The 16096-nt window shown below is 41.1% G+C and overlaps 1 protein-coding gene across 1 annotated transcript in view; it reads left to right on the forward strand.

Annotated features, from left to right (window-relative positions):
• The first annotated feature begins 572 nt into the window (after positions 1-572).
• The window catches only part of svila (supervillin a), a 47191-nt gene continuing 31667 nt past the window's right edge, over positions 573-16096 (forward strand). Inside the window, exons 1-12 of the mRNA XM_053342357.1 lie at positions 573-597; positions 933-996; positions 2704-2795; positions 3652-3715; positions 3805-3947; positions 4051-4780; positions 8045-8128; positions 9691-10551; positions 11041-11211; positions 12008-12042; positions 14467-14531; positions 15199-15335. Of these exons, the coding sequence (XP_053198332.1) occupies positions 573-597; positions 933-996; positions 2704-2795; positions 3652-3715; positions 3805-3947; positions 4051-4780; positions 8045-8128; positions 9691-10551; positions 11041-11211; positions 12008-12042; positions 14467-14531; positions 15199-15335 (2471 nt within the window). The remainder of the gene's footprint in view (positions 598-932; positions 997-2703; positions 2796-3651; positions 3716-3804; positions 3948-4050; positions 4781-8044; positions 8129-9690; positions 10552-11040; positions 11212-12007; positions 12043-14466; positions 14532-15198; positions 15336-16096) is intronic.

Here is a 16096-nt window from a genome sequence, read left to right on the forward strand (position 1 = left end):
CACAGTTCTGGCCACTCCGAGGTCCAGGGCAGCCAAAACCACACGTTTGAGGTTTGGAGTGAATAAGTGGAGCAAGCACAGACATTCCTTAAAGGGATGCTCCACAGAACATGCATTCCTTAGTAGACTGTTTATGATGCTTAATACCCACTAATACCCTTCTTACTAATGAGGCTGTTTTCTCCATAGGCAGGTGTTTATGTCTTGTTTTGCCCTCATTTACTGACATTTTCCTAATAGACACTAGACTTTAATAGGTTAGATTGTTAACTCTGTCTAATTGCATTTTATCACATAGCTTCATAATAGTGTGCTTGTGGGGTTTTAGGAATTGGACAAGTATGGTTCCTCTGTCTCTTCATGCAGTCCCTTATCTGTATTCATACCGGGTATAGAAGTGCTGCCCAGCGACAATAATGTGTTTGGCTCTTCCTGGCATCGTCCCAGCTGCAGTGCAAGGCAACCTTGACGTGTGATCAGATTTTACAGCGCCTGTGACACACAGGCAGTCATTCCTCTATCAAACGTTATGAGCTATGACCTCATGCATAGCACATAGACTGATACTTAAGATGAAGACAGCCAGTGTCTCTGGATGTATGTGCAGTCATGATTTGTGTGTCTGTTGCCGTTGTTGGGATGGGTGGGGGTGGAGATTGGGGGAGCTGCAAGCCTTTTAACTACACAGATCACTTATTGTTTGATGTGATTTAGTCAGGCAGGCAGATTATTGTTTTCCACATCATTTGTTTTCTCTGTTGAAGTCCACTTAATTAATGTGGTTCTGTGCCAAGGACCTGCAGACAGACTGGCTGGTTCACCTTTAGATGCTGAGTTGCAACTACAGTTTCCACTTTTAATGAACTGAGTTGGAATTAGTCAGTGAACAGTGTGACGTGACTAAATGTTACACTCTTTTCTTGTGTTCTCAGGTCTTGGGAGTGACACCCCCATTAAACTCGGCAATCCAAGATTGCTACAGAAGAGAGCTCTGAGGTAAGATGTACAAAAAGGCTGGCATGGCTTTAAAAACATTTCAAGTTTTCATTCATATAAAAAAAAAAATTACATATTAGGGTCAGGTTCTTTACCAAGCATCATCACCAAGAAAAGTGGCCCTTTTGCTCTACCTTCTCTGCATTAATACATTGCTTGACAAATGATCTGATTGGGTGGTGATTCTGCTAAACAAAGAGATGGGGATTTCAAGGTGAAGAATGGAAAGGACAGAAAAGGGCACTCAACTTCCTATCTAAAAGTTTTAGAAAGTCTAAGATAATCTTGCAAAGGCAGATAGTAGTAGTAGTAGTAGTAGTAGTAGTAGTAGTAGTAGTAGTAAAGAGGAAGAGAAAACAAATACTGCAATATTAAAGAATATACATAATAGCACACATAATTATAACAATATATCAAAATTCATCACAAATCTCACGTAATTTACCATATTCACATGCCATGAAAATGCCAAAATATCATGTGTAGGACATTTAAAGTAATACTTGATAACCTTTGCCTTAAAGCAGTCACTGCGACCACAAGTGATGAAGGATAAGTGATACGGTATAATGGTAAATGCTTAAACTTAATGTAACAATAACACAAGTAGAGAGTCAGAAAATGAAATGGTCTCAGTAATGGTATGTTTTATTGCTTATGAACTCATTTTATTTAAGAGAAAGAACGTGCTATGCATAGTCTCACTTAAAGGCTCAATATTTGTGTTTGAGCCCTATCCTGGACAAAAACAAAACTAAATAGATATCAATTAAGCACGTCCCTAGTGTAATACTTTGATTGTGGAAATAAATGCATAGCAAGGTATCAGACAAAGCTTGGGTGCTTTGAACTGGGCAAGTGTCAAAGCTTAGTGAGATAGTAAAAGATAAGCTCACTTAGCTGCTTGCCAGTGTAAAACCAACCTGCTGCAGAATTAGCAGGATTGCTCAGCATCATTTTGTTGGCTAGGTGTCAAATACTCCAACAGGCCAACACATTAGCCTCTAATCTGTAATGTTTCTTTAGTGTCACTGAGGACATCAGGTACTGTGACTCCGAGTTGATGCCAAACTTTGTGGGTGTGGCATGTGGGAATCAGATGTTGGAAAATATTTAGTCATGAAAACTGATTCTGTTATTATAGAGAAGGATCTACAATGTGTTTGTATATCAGTGTGTTCACAGCTCTGGGGTTGCTGGAATGGACAAAACCACAAAGTCATGTTTTCCCAATTCGTGACTGTTTCTCTACAAAAAATAATCAACTGCCAGTTCTTTTTTGTAGTTGTATTGTAACTTTGTGGTTTTGAATTAAATCCATAAATTACTTCAACATGTTCCTGAGAGAGATTTGTTGTGCATCTTTGTAAGGCAAAGGATGTGCCAGCGTTAAAACCTTCTCATAATTTCAAGATAAATATTTGGGGATTCAAGAGATGATGAAATTTACAGATTGTATTGTTCAGATGTTTGATTGCTTGTTTTTGTTGCCCCATCTATAATCCATTGGATGATTAATGAGATTCTTGACCGTCATTAAAAATCACCCTGCTTCCAAGCACAATTTTATTTGGACTATTTGATCAAATTCAGATTGATTCAGTGAGCCCCTTACAACTGCTTACACTGTCAGTCTATAAACAAAGCCAGTTTCCCACAGCTAAGCCCTGTTTCAATAACAGTTGGTATTTTTCCTGCACCCCTCAGCTTCCAGAAAGAATTCTCCTTCGACGAAAAAGACGACCCAGCCAAAAGCAGCAAGGATATAGATGTTAGTCTCTTGGCCAATCTCCCCAAAGGTGAGTTTGTAAGTTTTTTTATCTGTGCTTGCTTGCAAATGACCATCACCATATAAGCTTTCCCAGGGTTTCTGACAGTTGTTGTTGTGCAACAGCAGCTTCTTTGCCAGGTGGATTTATGTCAAGATTAATCTTAAACCAGTTTTTCTACAAGAACAGTTCTTGCATATTGTACAGTATGAACTGCTACAATTATTGTCTTGACAGGTCCTATTTAATCCAAAATGTAGATCTAATAAATGGTCTGTCTGTCTGTCAAGTTGTATTGGATGGTAAATGTAATGGTCTGATGACCTGTTGATGGCCCTGACAAGTCCATACTATGAGTATGAAGAGTATGGGAATGACAAAGAATAGTCTTAGCTATAGTCATAGTGTGGAAATCATTAGATGTTTGATATTGCAGAATAGGTGGAAGTGGTTATTTAGGAATGTGATTGGCAGGGTAACAGACCATTTTATATTGTGTAGTCTCACTAACTGTTCATTGTTCTTCCACTTGGACTTCAACCATTTTTTGTAATTAAAGCAAAACGTTTTGGATATTAAAGCTTTTTGTGTAAAACTGCCAAAGCTCCTATGTCCTGCCATCAGATGTCAAACTTATTGTCATTGCTCTGGCCATCTCTTCTATTGATAACAATATCTTTGTACACAGCAAAGTAAATGCGAGGATCAGGGTATCCGGCCACATCACTAAACAAGTCTTAACAAAACAAGAAACACAAACAGTCAGACTATCAGACTTGACTATCATGACGTTCTTTTTGGAACAGTATTTTATTTTCAAGACAACACTGCTGGAAGACTAATTTTTTTTGTTTGACTGATAGTATTTTATGTATTTTCCCTTTAGTCTCTGAGTTGAGGAAACGATTTGAAGGCATTACCACAAGCTCAAGTGACTGGGAAATGAACAGGTGAGAAGATGATTGTGTATCAAAAGGCTCCAAGCATTCTTGATATTGGTAATGTAAATGAGCAAAATAATTTTCCTGTGTGTGTGTAGAAAGGAGCGCATTGCTCGACGGTTGGAGGGTATAGAGGGCGAGGTGCATCCATCTTTGCTACCTAGCTTGGTGGCCAACCGGCTTCTGGAGGAGGATACACCACGATACACTAGGGCCTCTGACCCCTTTGAGCCCTGTGGTGGTGAGACATGTAGAGTACTGAGGCAGTGTTTTTTATCTCTTTTCTGTGCTTGTATGGGAATAACCAAATAACTGCCTTCTGTTCTTTTGTCTGCCATATATAGTCACAGTCCAGCGGTATGGCATGGAAGAATTTGAAAGCCCAGAAATGCAGATGACTGCTCCAGAGCGACAGTCCAGAGCTCGTTGCAGACCCGACCCTCAGTCCGCTATTCACACAGAGCCAGTCTACCGTTCAGTGTCCACCACCAGTGCCCCAGAGCTAGAGTCCAAGGCTGAACGAATCGCCCGCTACAAGGCGGAGCGTCGCCGGCAGCTAGCTGAGCGCTATGGCATCTCTTTGGATCATGAGCCCGATGTGGATAATCCTTCGCGCTACACTCGGACCCAGAAAGAGTTTGAAGGCTCAGAGAGAAGAAGTAGAGGGGAGTCAGTTGGGGAGGATGGGAGAGACATCACTCTGAGTTCCTACAACAGCACTTCTGCCACTAGTTCAAGGCCAGGACGCACAATGCCCCAACACGGCCAACCTGACCCTGGCTACGAGATGGGTCGAACTAGAGTGGACTCATTCTCAGAGAGAGAGAGGCTGATGAACCTGGAGAATCAACGCAGGGCTGCTCCTCCTGAGCTGCCACCCTCTTCCTCATACATGGATGTGACATCATTGTCCTCTACTGCCAGGGTGCCTGCTAAGGACTATTCAGTCACAGGGGTGCCACCCAGTTCACCAAAGATGAGCAGGCATGCTTCCCTCTCCTCACCTAAACATGGTGTGTCTCCTGGGGACCTCTTCATCGAGCAGCAGGCTCACAACATCCTCAGCAGACAGGGGTGAGTCTCAGATGTTTTTTTTCCATTTTTGATCAAAAGTAGTATCCTCTGTCTGGCTTTGCAAAATTTAAAAAAAAGTAGTGTACACATTAAGGCTTTATGGAAAAATGGTCATTCTCCTCTACTTGTGTCTTTTGATATCTCATTAGTAGATCATTTTTACTTAAGGGTCCAGGCCCTGCATTCCCTCAAATTCCTATACACAAGGGTCAAACATGATTTCCATGTGGGCCAGAACATTGCTGCATCATTGTCTTTTAATAGATGGACTCGCTGTGACAGCGTTATCCATCAGACTGACTCACCCTCCCATGCTCCATCTCTGTCCCTCTTCTCAGTTATGCATGTCCAAGGTCGACCTGTTGGCAGGACTGTGGTTTCATACCAGGTCATGCAACCTGAGCTTATTTTGGAACTATTCTCAAGTTAGTCCCACTGAGACCTACAGCTGAACTTGCAGAATACAGAGAGATTAATACAAAATGTTGGTGTTGGTGTTCTAGAGATTTCAGGTGGATTTGCTCAGAACAGCTAGCAAATTGCTGGACTTCAAATTCTCAAAGGAACAATTGGCTCAGAGCTACTTCCAGGGCTGTTTGACCTATGAGTTTGATCCCACATTCTTAAAGAGAATTGCACCTCAGGGAGTTTTGAAACCTATAGGTGGTTTGGTCTAGTCTGAATCAATGGATGAGTAAAAAATTCTTGCAAAGCAAAATGCATGAATTTCCACATCAAGGTAATATACTTGGTTCTTAGCCCACTTTGGATTTCCATTCATTCTCAGACTAGCTGCTAGCAACTACAGACTTCGCTCATCTGCATCCCAGCTCATTTGCACCTGGCTACATTAGCTTTCTAGCTCAAACTTGCAGTGTAGGCCTTATATTTGGGTCAGATCAAGATTAGATTATGTTCCCCCTACAAACAAACCACTTCAAAATTTGTTTGTGTCCAGACTGAGACCACTTCCTCAAAAGGGTCCTGTGTATTTGTTTTGGTCAGCAATCGAGTACAATTGCTATGTTCAGATCTGCCCAAACATTACCAAGAGGAAACATGATCAAGAGTCAATGCAACTGGACTAAACAACACAGGTTTGAAAACGCCCAGAGAGTATCTTGAAGGTTACCAATGCTGATCAGAGCACCAAGTGGTATCTTAGAGAATTGTTTTATTTTATTACGTTTAGTCCTGGTTGTGGACTTTTAGCAACTTATTATTACAACAATGTACTCAAATAGTTTTTATTGCACTGGTTCAGTATTGGCTCTGGCGAAAGCCACAAACAGTTTCCTGAGCAATGACAGATTAAATAGCAATTAGCCTGCTTTTGCTTTCGTATTTGTAGCATCTGATTGGAAAGAGAGATAACAGTAGATGTTTATTACCCTCAAGTGACTGTCTTAAAAAGTAAGTGGTGTTATCTGTTGAAGAGGACGGGTACTAAGGAGAGTTTTGGCTCCAGTGCAGATAACACAGATGTTATCAGCACATGCTCCTCTGTATTTTATATCTCTCTCTTTTCCTTATTTCTAATGTAACAACCAGCTGGTCCAGCCCAGGTCAGCTACAGGCTATGGCCCTGTGGTCTGCCATTGTTAATGAACAGATAAAGATGCATTCTTGACTTTACACCTGACCAGGCTGTCATTCCCTATCGGACTCTGTTCCTGTCTGCATCGCCCCCACTCTCTCTTCCTCAGTCCCTCTCTCAGGTTTCAAAACTTGGCTGGGTGTGTGTCCGTGGTGCAGGGAGGGTGGCTCAGTGTGACTCCACAGTCACTGATCCACAGCTGGGCCTGATCAAGACCAGTGAGGCCTGAGGGGAAGAAACAAATAGGAGAGAGTTCCCTCTTCTGAGGGTATCTCCTGGCCATTTACGATTCTCAGTGAAGTGTGATATAAATGGTTATAATTGAGCACTTAGTAAAATTTAAAATATGTCAAACTTGTGACGCCCTTTAGTTCCTAAACTCGATCTTGACCTTGGAAACAGTTGACAAAACAATCCAATCTCCAAGTCCATTTAGTAGCTGTTTTTTTCTGCAGCAGATTGAGTTGCCTAGTTATTATAGAATTTAAGGAATTTTCTTCTGAACACTTTAATGCCATAATGGATTAAAATAACTTTCAGAGTTAATTTTTTACTCTGCAACTGGCAGATGACAAACCAATTTTACCTCAAGGTCCAGTGTTAGTTTTATAGCGTATAGTTGAACATGAAGTTTCTTTAAAAATGGTGTTGTCAGTGTTGTACCATCTTCTTCTTTTTGCCTCTGATGTAGTGTTAAGTGTAGTTGGAGAGCCAGGATTACTTAGAAGCAAATTGCCTGGCCAGAAAAGAAAAACTCTCCACCTGGAAACTGCAGGCCTTTGTGATTAACCTGCTATTTTAAAAGCAATGAAAAAGACAGCATGTAGCATGCCTTTTAAAATTACTGGTAGAAACTAGACGTAGAAAGAAGTAAACTAAACATTTTTATTGCTTGGTTCGGTTATGCTCACATGAGATATACCTTTTGGTGTTGTTTGATTTTAATTTGGTCTTAAATTTAAATGTTGTTAATAAAAAAGTCTTATTTGGCTTTGTGAAATGCAGATTCGTTGCTTCCTCCCACTGCATTTCCCCCTCCGGAGCTCTCTCTTTGTGTATTTATGGCAGAGGAACTTTCTCCTTGATGTTGTTGAACTCAGGCCTGTGCAGAACAACTCCGGCTATTAGTCTTTATGCAGCATCAGAGGCCCAGCATGACTCATCTGCCTTTTGGCTCTGGTGGAGTTAGATGGCATTTCCTCTGAAAATCTGCTTTAGTGGACAAGACCTTAGTCTGACTTTAGTTAACATTTTCTCTAGATGCACTGATAACATAGGTCCAGTCTGTGGCCAAATCTGATGTAATCCAAGCAAACTGAGATATTGTGTTTGTATAGCCATTGATCTTCATTTAACAAGCATTAAATAAGAGATTTATTATTCATATTTCATTGTGTGTGTGTGTGTGATGCCTTTCCCAACACCACGAATAACAATGAAATGTCTCACCAGAGAGTTGAACTTGTATTCTTAGCAGGATCCTGCTGGTGGCCAAGCTCATTTTCATTCTGGTCAAGCTCAATGTAAAGTCAATGATGTGTGTAATGCAGTGGTGTGTCTGTGTGTGGACAAAGAAGAAAGGCTGAATCTAGACCATTACTGTACCTACACACTCACTTACTCATTCACTCACTCACGTGTCTCCCATCGGGTTTCCATCGGCACAGTGCGAGGGCGAAACTGAACACTGATTGGTTCCTCCAGACTGATGCTGAGGGCGACACCCACTCTCTCATCAACTGGCCGTCGAGGTACACCCAGGCTGGTCATGTCCCGGCCCCAGAATCACCTGCCATGTTTCCATTCAGCTGGATTTCCTTAAACGCCATCAAGCCTTATGAGCAATGTTTCTTAAACTGCAGATCAGGACAGGACCCAGTACTGCTCCACACAACACCACCACCACATTTTCACTTATCTTTTAGGGTGACAATACATTCACTCTATTGGGGGTCCTGAGCTGACATGCATGTTTAAGAACCTCTGCTTTTGAGCTTTGACAGTCAGCTGACATCATCCTCATCCTCATTGCCTCGAGCTCTACTTCCCTTGGCTTCAGACCATAACTTAATTTCTCCATAAAAACGTTGCTGTGTTCAGTTTAATCCCTGTGTTCAAATACATTTTAAGCAGCATATCATATTAAACATACTGTAATAAACGCAGGATAAAACGTATGATAAGTGTTGTTGCTGTGCTGATTAACAGCGGCTTTATGTCATTGACTATAATTTTGGGGCTTTTGCTTAAAGTTTGCATCTTTCACTGTGTTCTGTCTTTCTCTACTACTCTTTATTTATTCATTAAGAATCAGGTGAGGTAGGTGCTATCAATACAGCTGGGTATCATTTAAAAATGTTCACTACCTGAGCTTATACAAAATAAGTTTTCAATACCTAGGCTTGAATTAACTTGTTTCAATCAGAGCTGATAGTCATCTTGCCCTGTAATTATCATGCTTGGCAGTTTATTCCTAGTATCAAAAGTAATGCAGTTATACTTGTGTGTTCCTCCATTATTCCAGTGCAAACAGGAACTGCCAATAGCTAATTCAGCATGACTTTTCAAGGTGAAAATAATTCCAGTATGTGAACAAACATAGGCTAAAAAACAGGCTGTACTTCCAAAACTTAATTATCCCAAATAGAAGTAAGGAAAAAAATGATCAAAATGAAATAAAATTCATTTAAATTCAATATTTTTATTGCACTATTTACCTAAGGCTTTTGAAGCCTCAAAAAAATAATATTTATAGGGGTATTTGACTGTTAATTTGAGCTCTAGTTGCAAGATCTTACCTTGATTATTAGGAAAATGTTTTTCTACCAACTTTTGCAGTGCATCAGCATTTAAAGATACCATCTAGAGTTTTCCTGTAAACACTTAGTTTAGACTCTACAAAATTATGATTTAAAACAGGAAGACACGACTAAGAATCTGGCAAAAAAGAATTCAATGCAAACCTTTGATATTGACCCTTTGACACAACATTGTGATTTTGGGCTAAATAACTAAAACTGATTTGATTTGGCAGTTCTTAATACTCTGTTCTACACATGCATTACTGATGTAACTCAAAATAGTGAGGTTCAATACCCAGCTGTAATATCAAACAAATTAAAGAATCAGTTCCTTTCTTCAGGCTAATAGACGTAACCACAAGAGATGGTCAAGAGTACGAGCTGAGTGCTGTGTTTTGCTTTGTTTTTTGTTTTTTTATATAAACCAATTTTGATTATTTTTGAGTTTCAGACAGTTAAGCTGTGTGTGTTCAGGTTGCATAAATGTTAACCAGCACTTTGTCTCCCTGAAGAATCAGAGTTAGGGAGAGGCTTGTGAGAGAAGAAGGTCGCCAGAGGAGCCCAGAGCTGGGAAACGTTACAGAAGCCCCGTTGTACCGCAGACAATTTCAACACCAGTCCCAGCCTTCTACACACTACCACTCAGAGCCACCGAGCCCCCAGCAGGTCTACTCCCACCACCAACCCCACCATCACCCCCAGGCTCAGCTCACCCGATCTGGACTGCAAGGAGGCCAAGAAGGCAGTGGATACCCCAGTTACCTATCCATGGCTTCTGGTGCTCCATCCAGAGGTGTTGCTCCACAACAGCAGGAGGAAGAGATTGAGGAGCCGGAGGGCGTTAAGACCGAGGGCCTTCTGAAGAGTAGGAAAGCAGTGCTGCCTTCAGAGATCCGCCGCAGGGAGAGGAGCACTGAAGATCCACGGAGAGGAAGGATGGAAGAGGAGCTGGGGATGTCCAGGGTGCAGGCTGAGATAGAAGATCCTCCAAGAAGACGGAGAGGTAGGTGGGAGGAACCAGAACACACCACCCATCTGCAAGAAGTGGAGAGCAGGCCCAGAGAGCGGGATAATGCCATTTATATCCAGAAAGGGGTGACCACCAGCCAAATCCAACCCAGAGCAACGCATGCAGGCCCAGAAAGCTCCACCTCCAGCACAGCGTTCAATCGCTCTTTATCAGAAGTCGGAGGTCCACGAGCCCCAACTCAGAGGAACCTGCACCACCAGACCCAGGATCCCCGGGAGGTCAGGGAGCGCGAAGGCTTCAGTAATGGAGAGAGTCACCAGGACACCCGAATGTCTGTGGCCCAGCTCAGACATTCCTACATGGAGAGCACCACCACCCCTCCAACCAACCGCAGGAACGAGCTGTAGGTGGCAAAGTAAACCACTGCTGCTTACTGGCTGACTGCTGTGGAACTCACACTGATGCTTATTACATAACATGGGCTGCTACTGAATGACTAACCAAGCAACCAAGTCTGGTGTTCAGTTAACATCAAAGCGCAGTGATTCTGTCACAGTTTCTAATCTTTAGTAATGGCATTCAAGCATTAATCTCCTAACACCAAGCTTCGTATGACGATTGTTTTTTGGTTTTTCGTTATTGGCACTGTGACTTGTTTGAGAGGCCAATGAACACGCATGTGCTTTAACCGCTAATAAATATTCGCATGATCTCGCTCACATGTTTGACTTAAAAACCAGGGGTAGTGACTGAATATTCAAACTTTCACCTCTGTTTTTTAACAGTTCCATTGTTGCTACCCATCCTTTTCTATCTCTCCCTCACCACACTGTATCTTCTCTTTTCCTTGGGTACTCTATCTGTTGGTCCCTCTCCTGTGTGGGCCCTCCAGTGAGGTGGAGGAGGGCAACAGGGCACTTGCAGGCTACGAGGCCCCGTGGAGAGGGGAGAGGGACAGGGGGCGTAGACCCCGACAGTATATCTATCCAGGGGAGAATAGAAAGACCTCAGAGAGGTTTAGGACACAGCCCATCACTTCTGCTGAGCGCCAGGAGACTGATAGGTACTGCTCTGGACTCAGGAATGCATGGCTGAGAGTGAAGAATGCTTTAAAATATCCATATGATCATGCATGCCAAGGAAATCATCGCATAGTGTGAATTTTAGTAAGTTTTAAGCACAGAAATGTTGATTCTAATCACGTTTTCATGCACTATTCTGATCAATCAAGTGTGTGCTGCTGTTTAATCTACAATATATAATTCTATAGTATGCACTAAGTCCATAATCAGATTAATCCATGAGCTGGATCATACTTCACCACAGGGTAATTACTGTGACACACACAAACACACACGCATACAAACAAACAAACATGTACATTGACACACTCACTTTCTCCTTGATTTTGTTCCTCACTTTAACAACATTAGCAAACAGGGAAGCTTAAAGGCCAAAGGTCCCTCTGATTGGGCCTTGGCAGTGGTCATCACATGTGACCATACCAATGAAGCATGAATTGGCCTTTGTTGGTAATCACTCCCTGAGACCATGGACCTGAACAGACTTCTGTAATGCCGTCTAATTCTCCAGCTTAGTCTGCTTTACCGACTGTTTCCCCCCTTTTTTTTGTTTCTCCTTTCCATTTTCTTCTCCTAACACTCACTGTCACACTTACAGCACACCATAAACGAGCGCTTCTCTCCGAAACTCCTTACCTCCTCTGTGCCCTAGCTTTCTCTCGTCCTAACAGCTCGTCACCCTTTGATAACAATCAGGTATGTATTGTTTTGCGTGGATATCTGCAGGTTTTGCTGATGCTCTTTTTTCTCTCTTTTTTTTTTTGCACTTTTTTGAAGGTCCTGTGTGAGTTCAGAGTTTGCTGCCACAGAAGGTAAGTAGTTTTCTTTTTACTATGACTTGTCTTTGCAAAGATTTGGCGGACATAAAACAATAACACACTGACATAAATAGATGGAATATAAGCATATTCATTGTTATTAGACATATTTTATACAAAAATGTTTACATATATGTAGTAAGAAAATACAGATTATGAACTGCTGTAGCCTCCCCTCTTTACATGTGTGTGTTAAATAATGGATTAAACTCAGTGAACTTCAGTGGAATTAGTAGCATAACTGTTTTATGCATTTGACCAATCAACTTGCTTAGCTGAGACTTCAACTTGCATAATGGCTGATGGCATATTTGCAGCAGTGAAAAGTGCTCCAGTTTTGTTTGGGGATAGTGAATCATACGGGGAGTATGTTTTTTTAAAACTTTATATGGTGTAATTTTGATTTATGAGCTAATACTAACAAAAGCAAACCGTCACACTATATTTAGGTTGTTTTTAAAGGGTAAGAATGTCACCAAAACCCAACCAGAGGACTCATAACTCTGATATTACCACAGTTCTGTGAGAAAGTGAAGTTTAATCAACCCTTTGTCTTTGGATGAGAAGAGTTGATGAGATCAGGGTGATCTTAAAAGCATCCCATTATGTTTATACTGCAGTTTAGTTGCTTTCCACTTGAACTAAACCTGCTTTGAATCATTCTTGCAGTCTGTAAGTCTGTCATTTGCCGTTCAATAGTCGATACTTTCACAAAGCAGAGTAATATCTACTCTGAACATTTGCCAATGAAAACAACATGACTGACATGATTAAGTTGAGCTACACAATTGAATCCGACCACAAATGAATAAAATGTGATTCTCCAGTGGATTTATATCAAAGCTCCATGAATAGACATGAGGGTGGAGACCATATGACTCAAATCTCCTTTCTTAAACCATTATTATTTTTTAACAGGAAAGCACAACAATCGTGGTGGTGTTTATAGAGTCATTACTGGTGCTCACAGTAGCATAACAGCACAGCAGCTCCACAGAGGGCAGAAGCGGCTCATCTGCTTTTTATAAGCACACACTCAGCCCGGTTGCCTTTCTGTACTGTCTGTGAATTAGAGGGAGCAGAGCTGAGCACAGCGGCGTCAGTCAAAGGGAATAGTTGCTTGGTGATGTCATGTCATATGTCTTGCAGAGATGTCTTGCACACAAGAGAATCTGAATGTGTGTGTGTGTGAGAGAGAGAGAGAGTGTGTAACCGTGCCTCTCACACCTGTCTAGCTCTGCATAGTCTCCCAAATGACGCCAGTCCCAGGTTTTGTGGTTTATCTTTGCTCCCAGCTATGAAGCCAGCTGGTGTATAATGATGAAGTGAACACTATCATGGTGATCAGAGGGTTTTAATGACAATTACACTTGGGGTGAGAAAGTTTTCTTGTATGGCACTAAATGGAACATTGCTCGGACACCACAAGTGATTTTGTGGCACAATTGTGGAGCAACACTCCTCTAAAATGAATTTGCTGTAATGTATTAGGGTGTCACGGTTAAAACATAAAAAATGAATGTTAAAAAGTCTGATTGGGAGATTTGAGATTCTTGAAAATCAGTTTTGTTCTTTAGACTTAATGTGTGGAGGAAGTGCATATTATTGTGTCAGCTTTTTCTAAAAAACAAAACTGTGTTGTAAGCAGAAAAGTTGCACTGCACCATTTGTTTGCATTTTTAAGGAGTACTCCAGGGGTAATGTACATCAATAATGTTGGGGAACTCACAATACGTTGCCAAAACAGTTGTTTAAAATCTTTTTTTTCCAACTTTATTTCCAAAGCACAACAGGACAATGCCTAATGAATGAATACTTAAATTATAAAAGAGGGGTTATATATAAAAACAAAAATAAAAATAAATCACATGACTTATGATAAAAGACAGAACATAAAATATGCTTCACAGTTTCTCAGAGAAGAGTATCAGCTGTCAGTAATTGTTCTCAGTATGATCAGATGAAAATAAAAACCATGTATTCCAAAAAAAAAAAAGTCCTGCAGCAACAAAATATTAAAGTCATCTGATCAACATTTTTCTAATAGCAGCACCTAAGAACAGATGTGTAACAAATATATTTTATATTGATGGGATCATTTGTTACATTGATAAAAAGTTATGCAGTATTAGAGATATCCTGACTTTTAGTCATACTACATTTCCCATGATGCAACCAATACTTACAGAACATCTTCTCAGCAGAGTCTTCGTGACTGGAAAAATCACCACATCTTTAAAACGTCTTACCTTGTTTGTAATGAAGGTTCCCAGTTAAAAGCATGCTGTGTCCAAGCCCAAGCTGAGATATGACTACACATCATCTGTTGAGAAGATATCATGCAGAGTTAATGTTTTCAGGCCTCCTTTCTTCTCCGCCTCCCTCTCTCTCTCTCTCCCCCCTTGTCTCTTCCTGTAGCTGATGAAGAGAAGCTAGATGACCGGGCCAAGCTGAGCGTGGCAGCCAAGCGCTCTCTCTTTAGGGTGAGCCTCACTTTTCAACCTGTTTGTTTGTGCTCTCATTGCTTTTGACCTTTTCACACACATGCATACAGGTGGTGAGTGAGCATTCCTCTCCCACCACATGCAGCATGTCAGCAGATCACACGCTGGGTCTGGACACCAAGCACCCAGAGAAATGTGCTTCTAATCAAGCACTGATTTTTCTTTTTCGGCCCACTCATCACCGCGAGGAGCACAAAGCTTGGAAATGATTTTGGTTTCATCACATGCGTGGATCAGACTACATGAAGCATGGAACAAGCGTTTTTAATGGAACACATTTTAGCTCTGCACATGTGTGAACTTGACCCCAAATATGCTCTGTAATCTTGGTTGGATCAATTAATCAGATACTTAAATTCCCAAACAGCTTTGATAACAGATGTGATCTTAATGCACTCAATCATCTGTATTAAATCACTCTTATGCAAATTATTTGACACATTCATCTACATCAGTAGCCAATTCAGTCATCACACCCGCTGTTTCTTTGAATGTAAATATTCCCTTGTCAAAAATTAGTGTTCTTGTTGCAACAACAACTTTCACTTTTGGACTTAACCTCAATGCAACTGAGTTAACTCTCACCCTGGGATTATTCTAGGATTTATGATGATTTTCCATGTTTTCCCCAAATGTTCCCATGTAGGAGCTAGAGAAGAACGTTGATGGTGGAGCTCCTAAACCAAGATCAAGGAATGCAGCGGTGGACAGGAGACTAAGGCGTACACAAGACCGATCCAGAACTCAGCCAGTCACCACTGAAGAGGTTGTCATCGCCGCCACGTAAGTCTTTACAGGTTATTGTAATGTACTATTATGTTATGTTTGGAAATCAGCTTATATCCGGTCTTGCAGAGATCAGTCAGAAAGTCAGTGCCACTCTCATGTCTGTGCATTTAGTTTGGAGCTAAAGCCAGGAGGTAGTTAGTCAGTTTAGACTAGGTTAGTATAAAGACTGGAGAGCTGGAAGTCATGGCCTGGCCAAAAAAATAGATACAGCACGTAACTCCCCCTTTAGTGGTGGAAGAAGTGATTAATCATTTGCTGAAGTACCACAATGTAAAGATACTAAGTCCTGCATTTAAAATCAACTACTTATACATTACCTTATTAGACTGTTGATACTGAGTTGCTCATGCTGTCATTGCTGGTGGGGGTGGAGTAAGTTCAACTTTACATAGCTTAGTCCAATGGTTCCCAATATCTAAAAGGTCACAATAGATCTGGCTGCTTATCTGATGATTAATAAGGTCCCATAGAAAGCAAGAATTAACTAACTTCTGCCAAAGTTTTTTATTATTTTTTGGGGAGTTTTCTAATCTTTTCTCATTGTGAAATCTTGGATTGTTTGACCTTTCAAACAGTTACAAAAATGAAACTGTCTGAGAAGTTTAGAGCTGAAATGACTCTTTAGTAGGTCTGCATACAACTCCTAGATAACTGAAGTGTGACAAAGCCCCAACCAGACACTGTTTTTATAACCTTTCCTCACTTTATCAACCTGAAACATAAATCCATCACCTTTTCTCTTCTGGAAGTCATTC

This window comes from Scomber japonicus, chromosome 21 (genome assembly GCF_027409825.1).
Source record: "Scomber japonicus isolate fScoJap1 chromosome 21, fScoJap1.pri, whole genome shotgun sequence".
NCBI classification, from domain to species: Eukaryota; Metazoa; Chordata; class Actinopteri; order Scombriformes; family Scombridae; genus Scomber; species Scomber japonicus.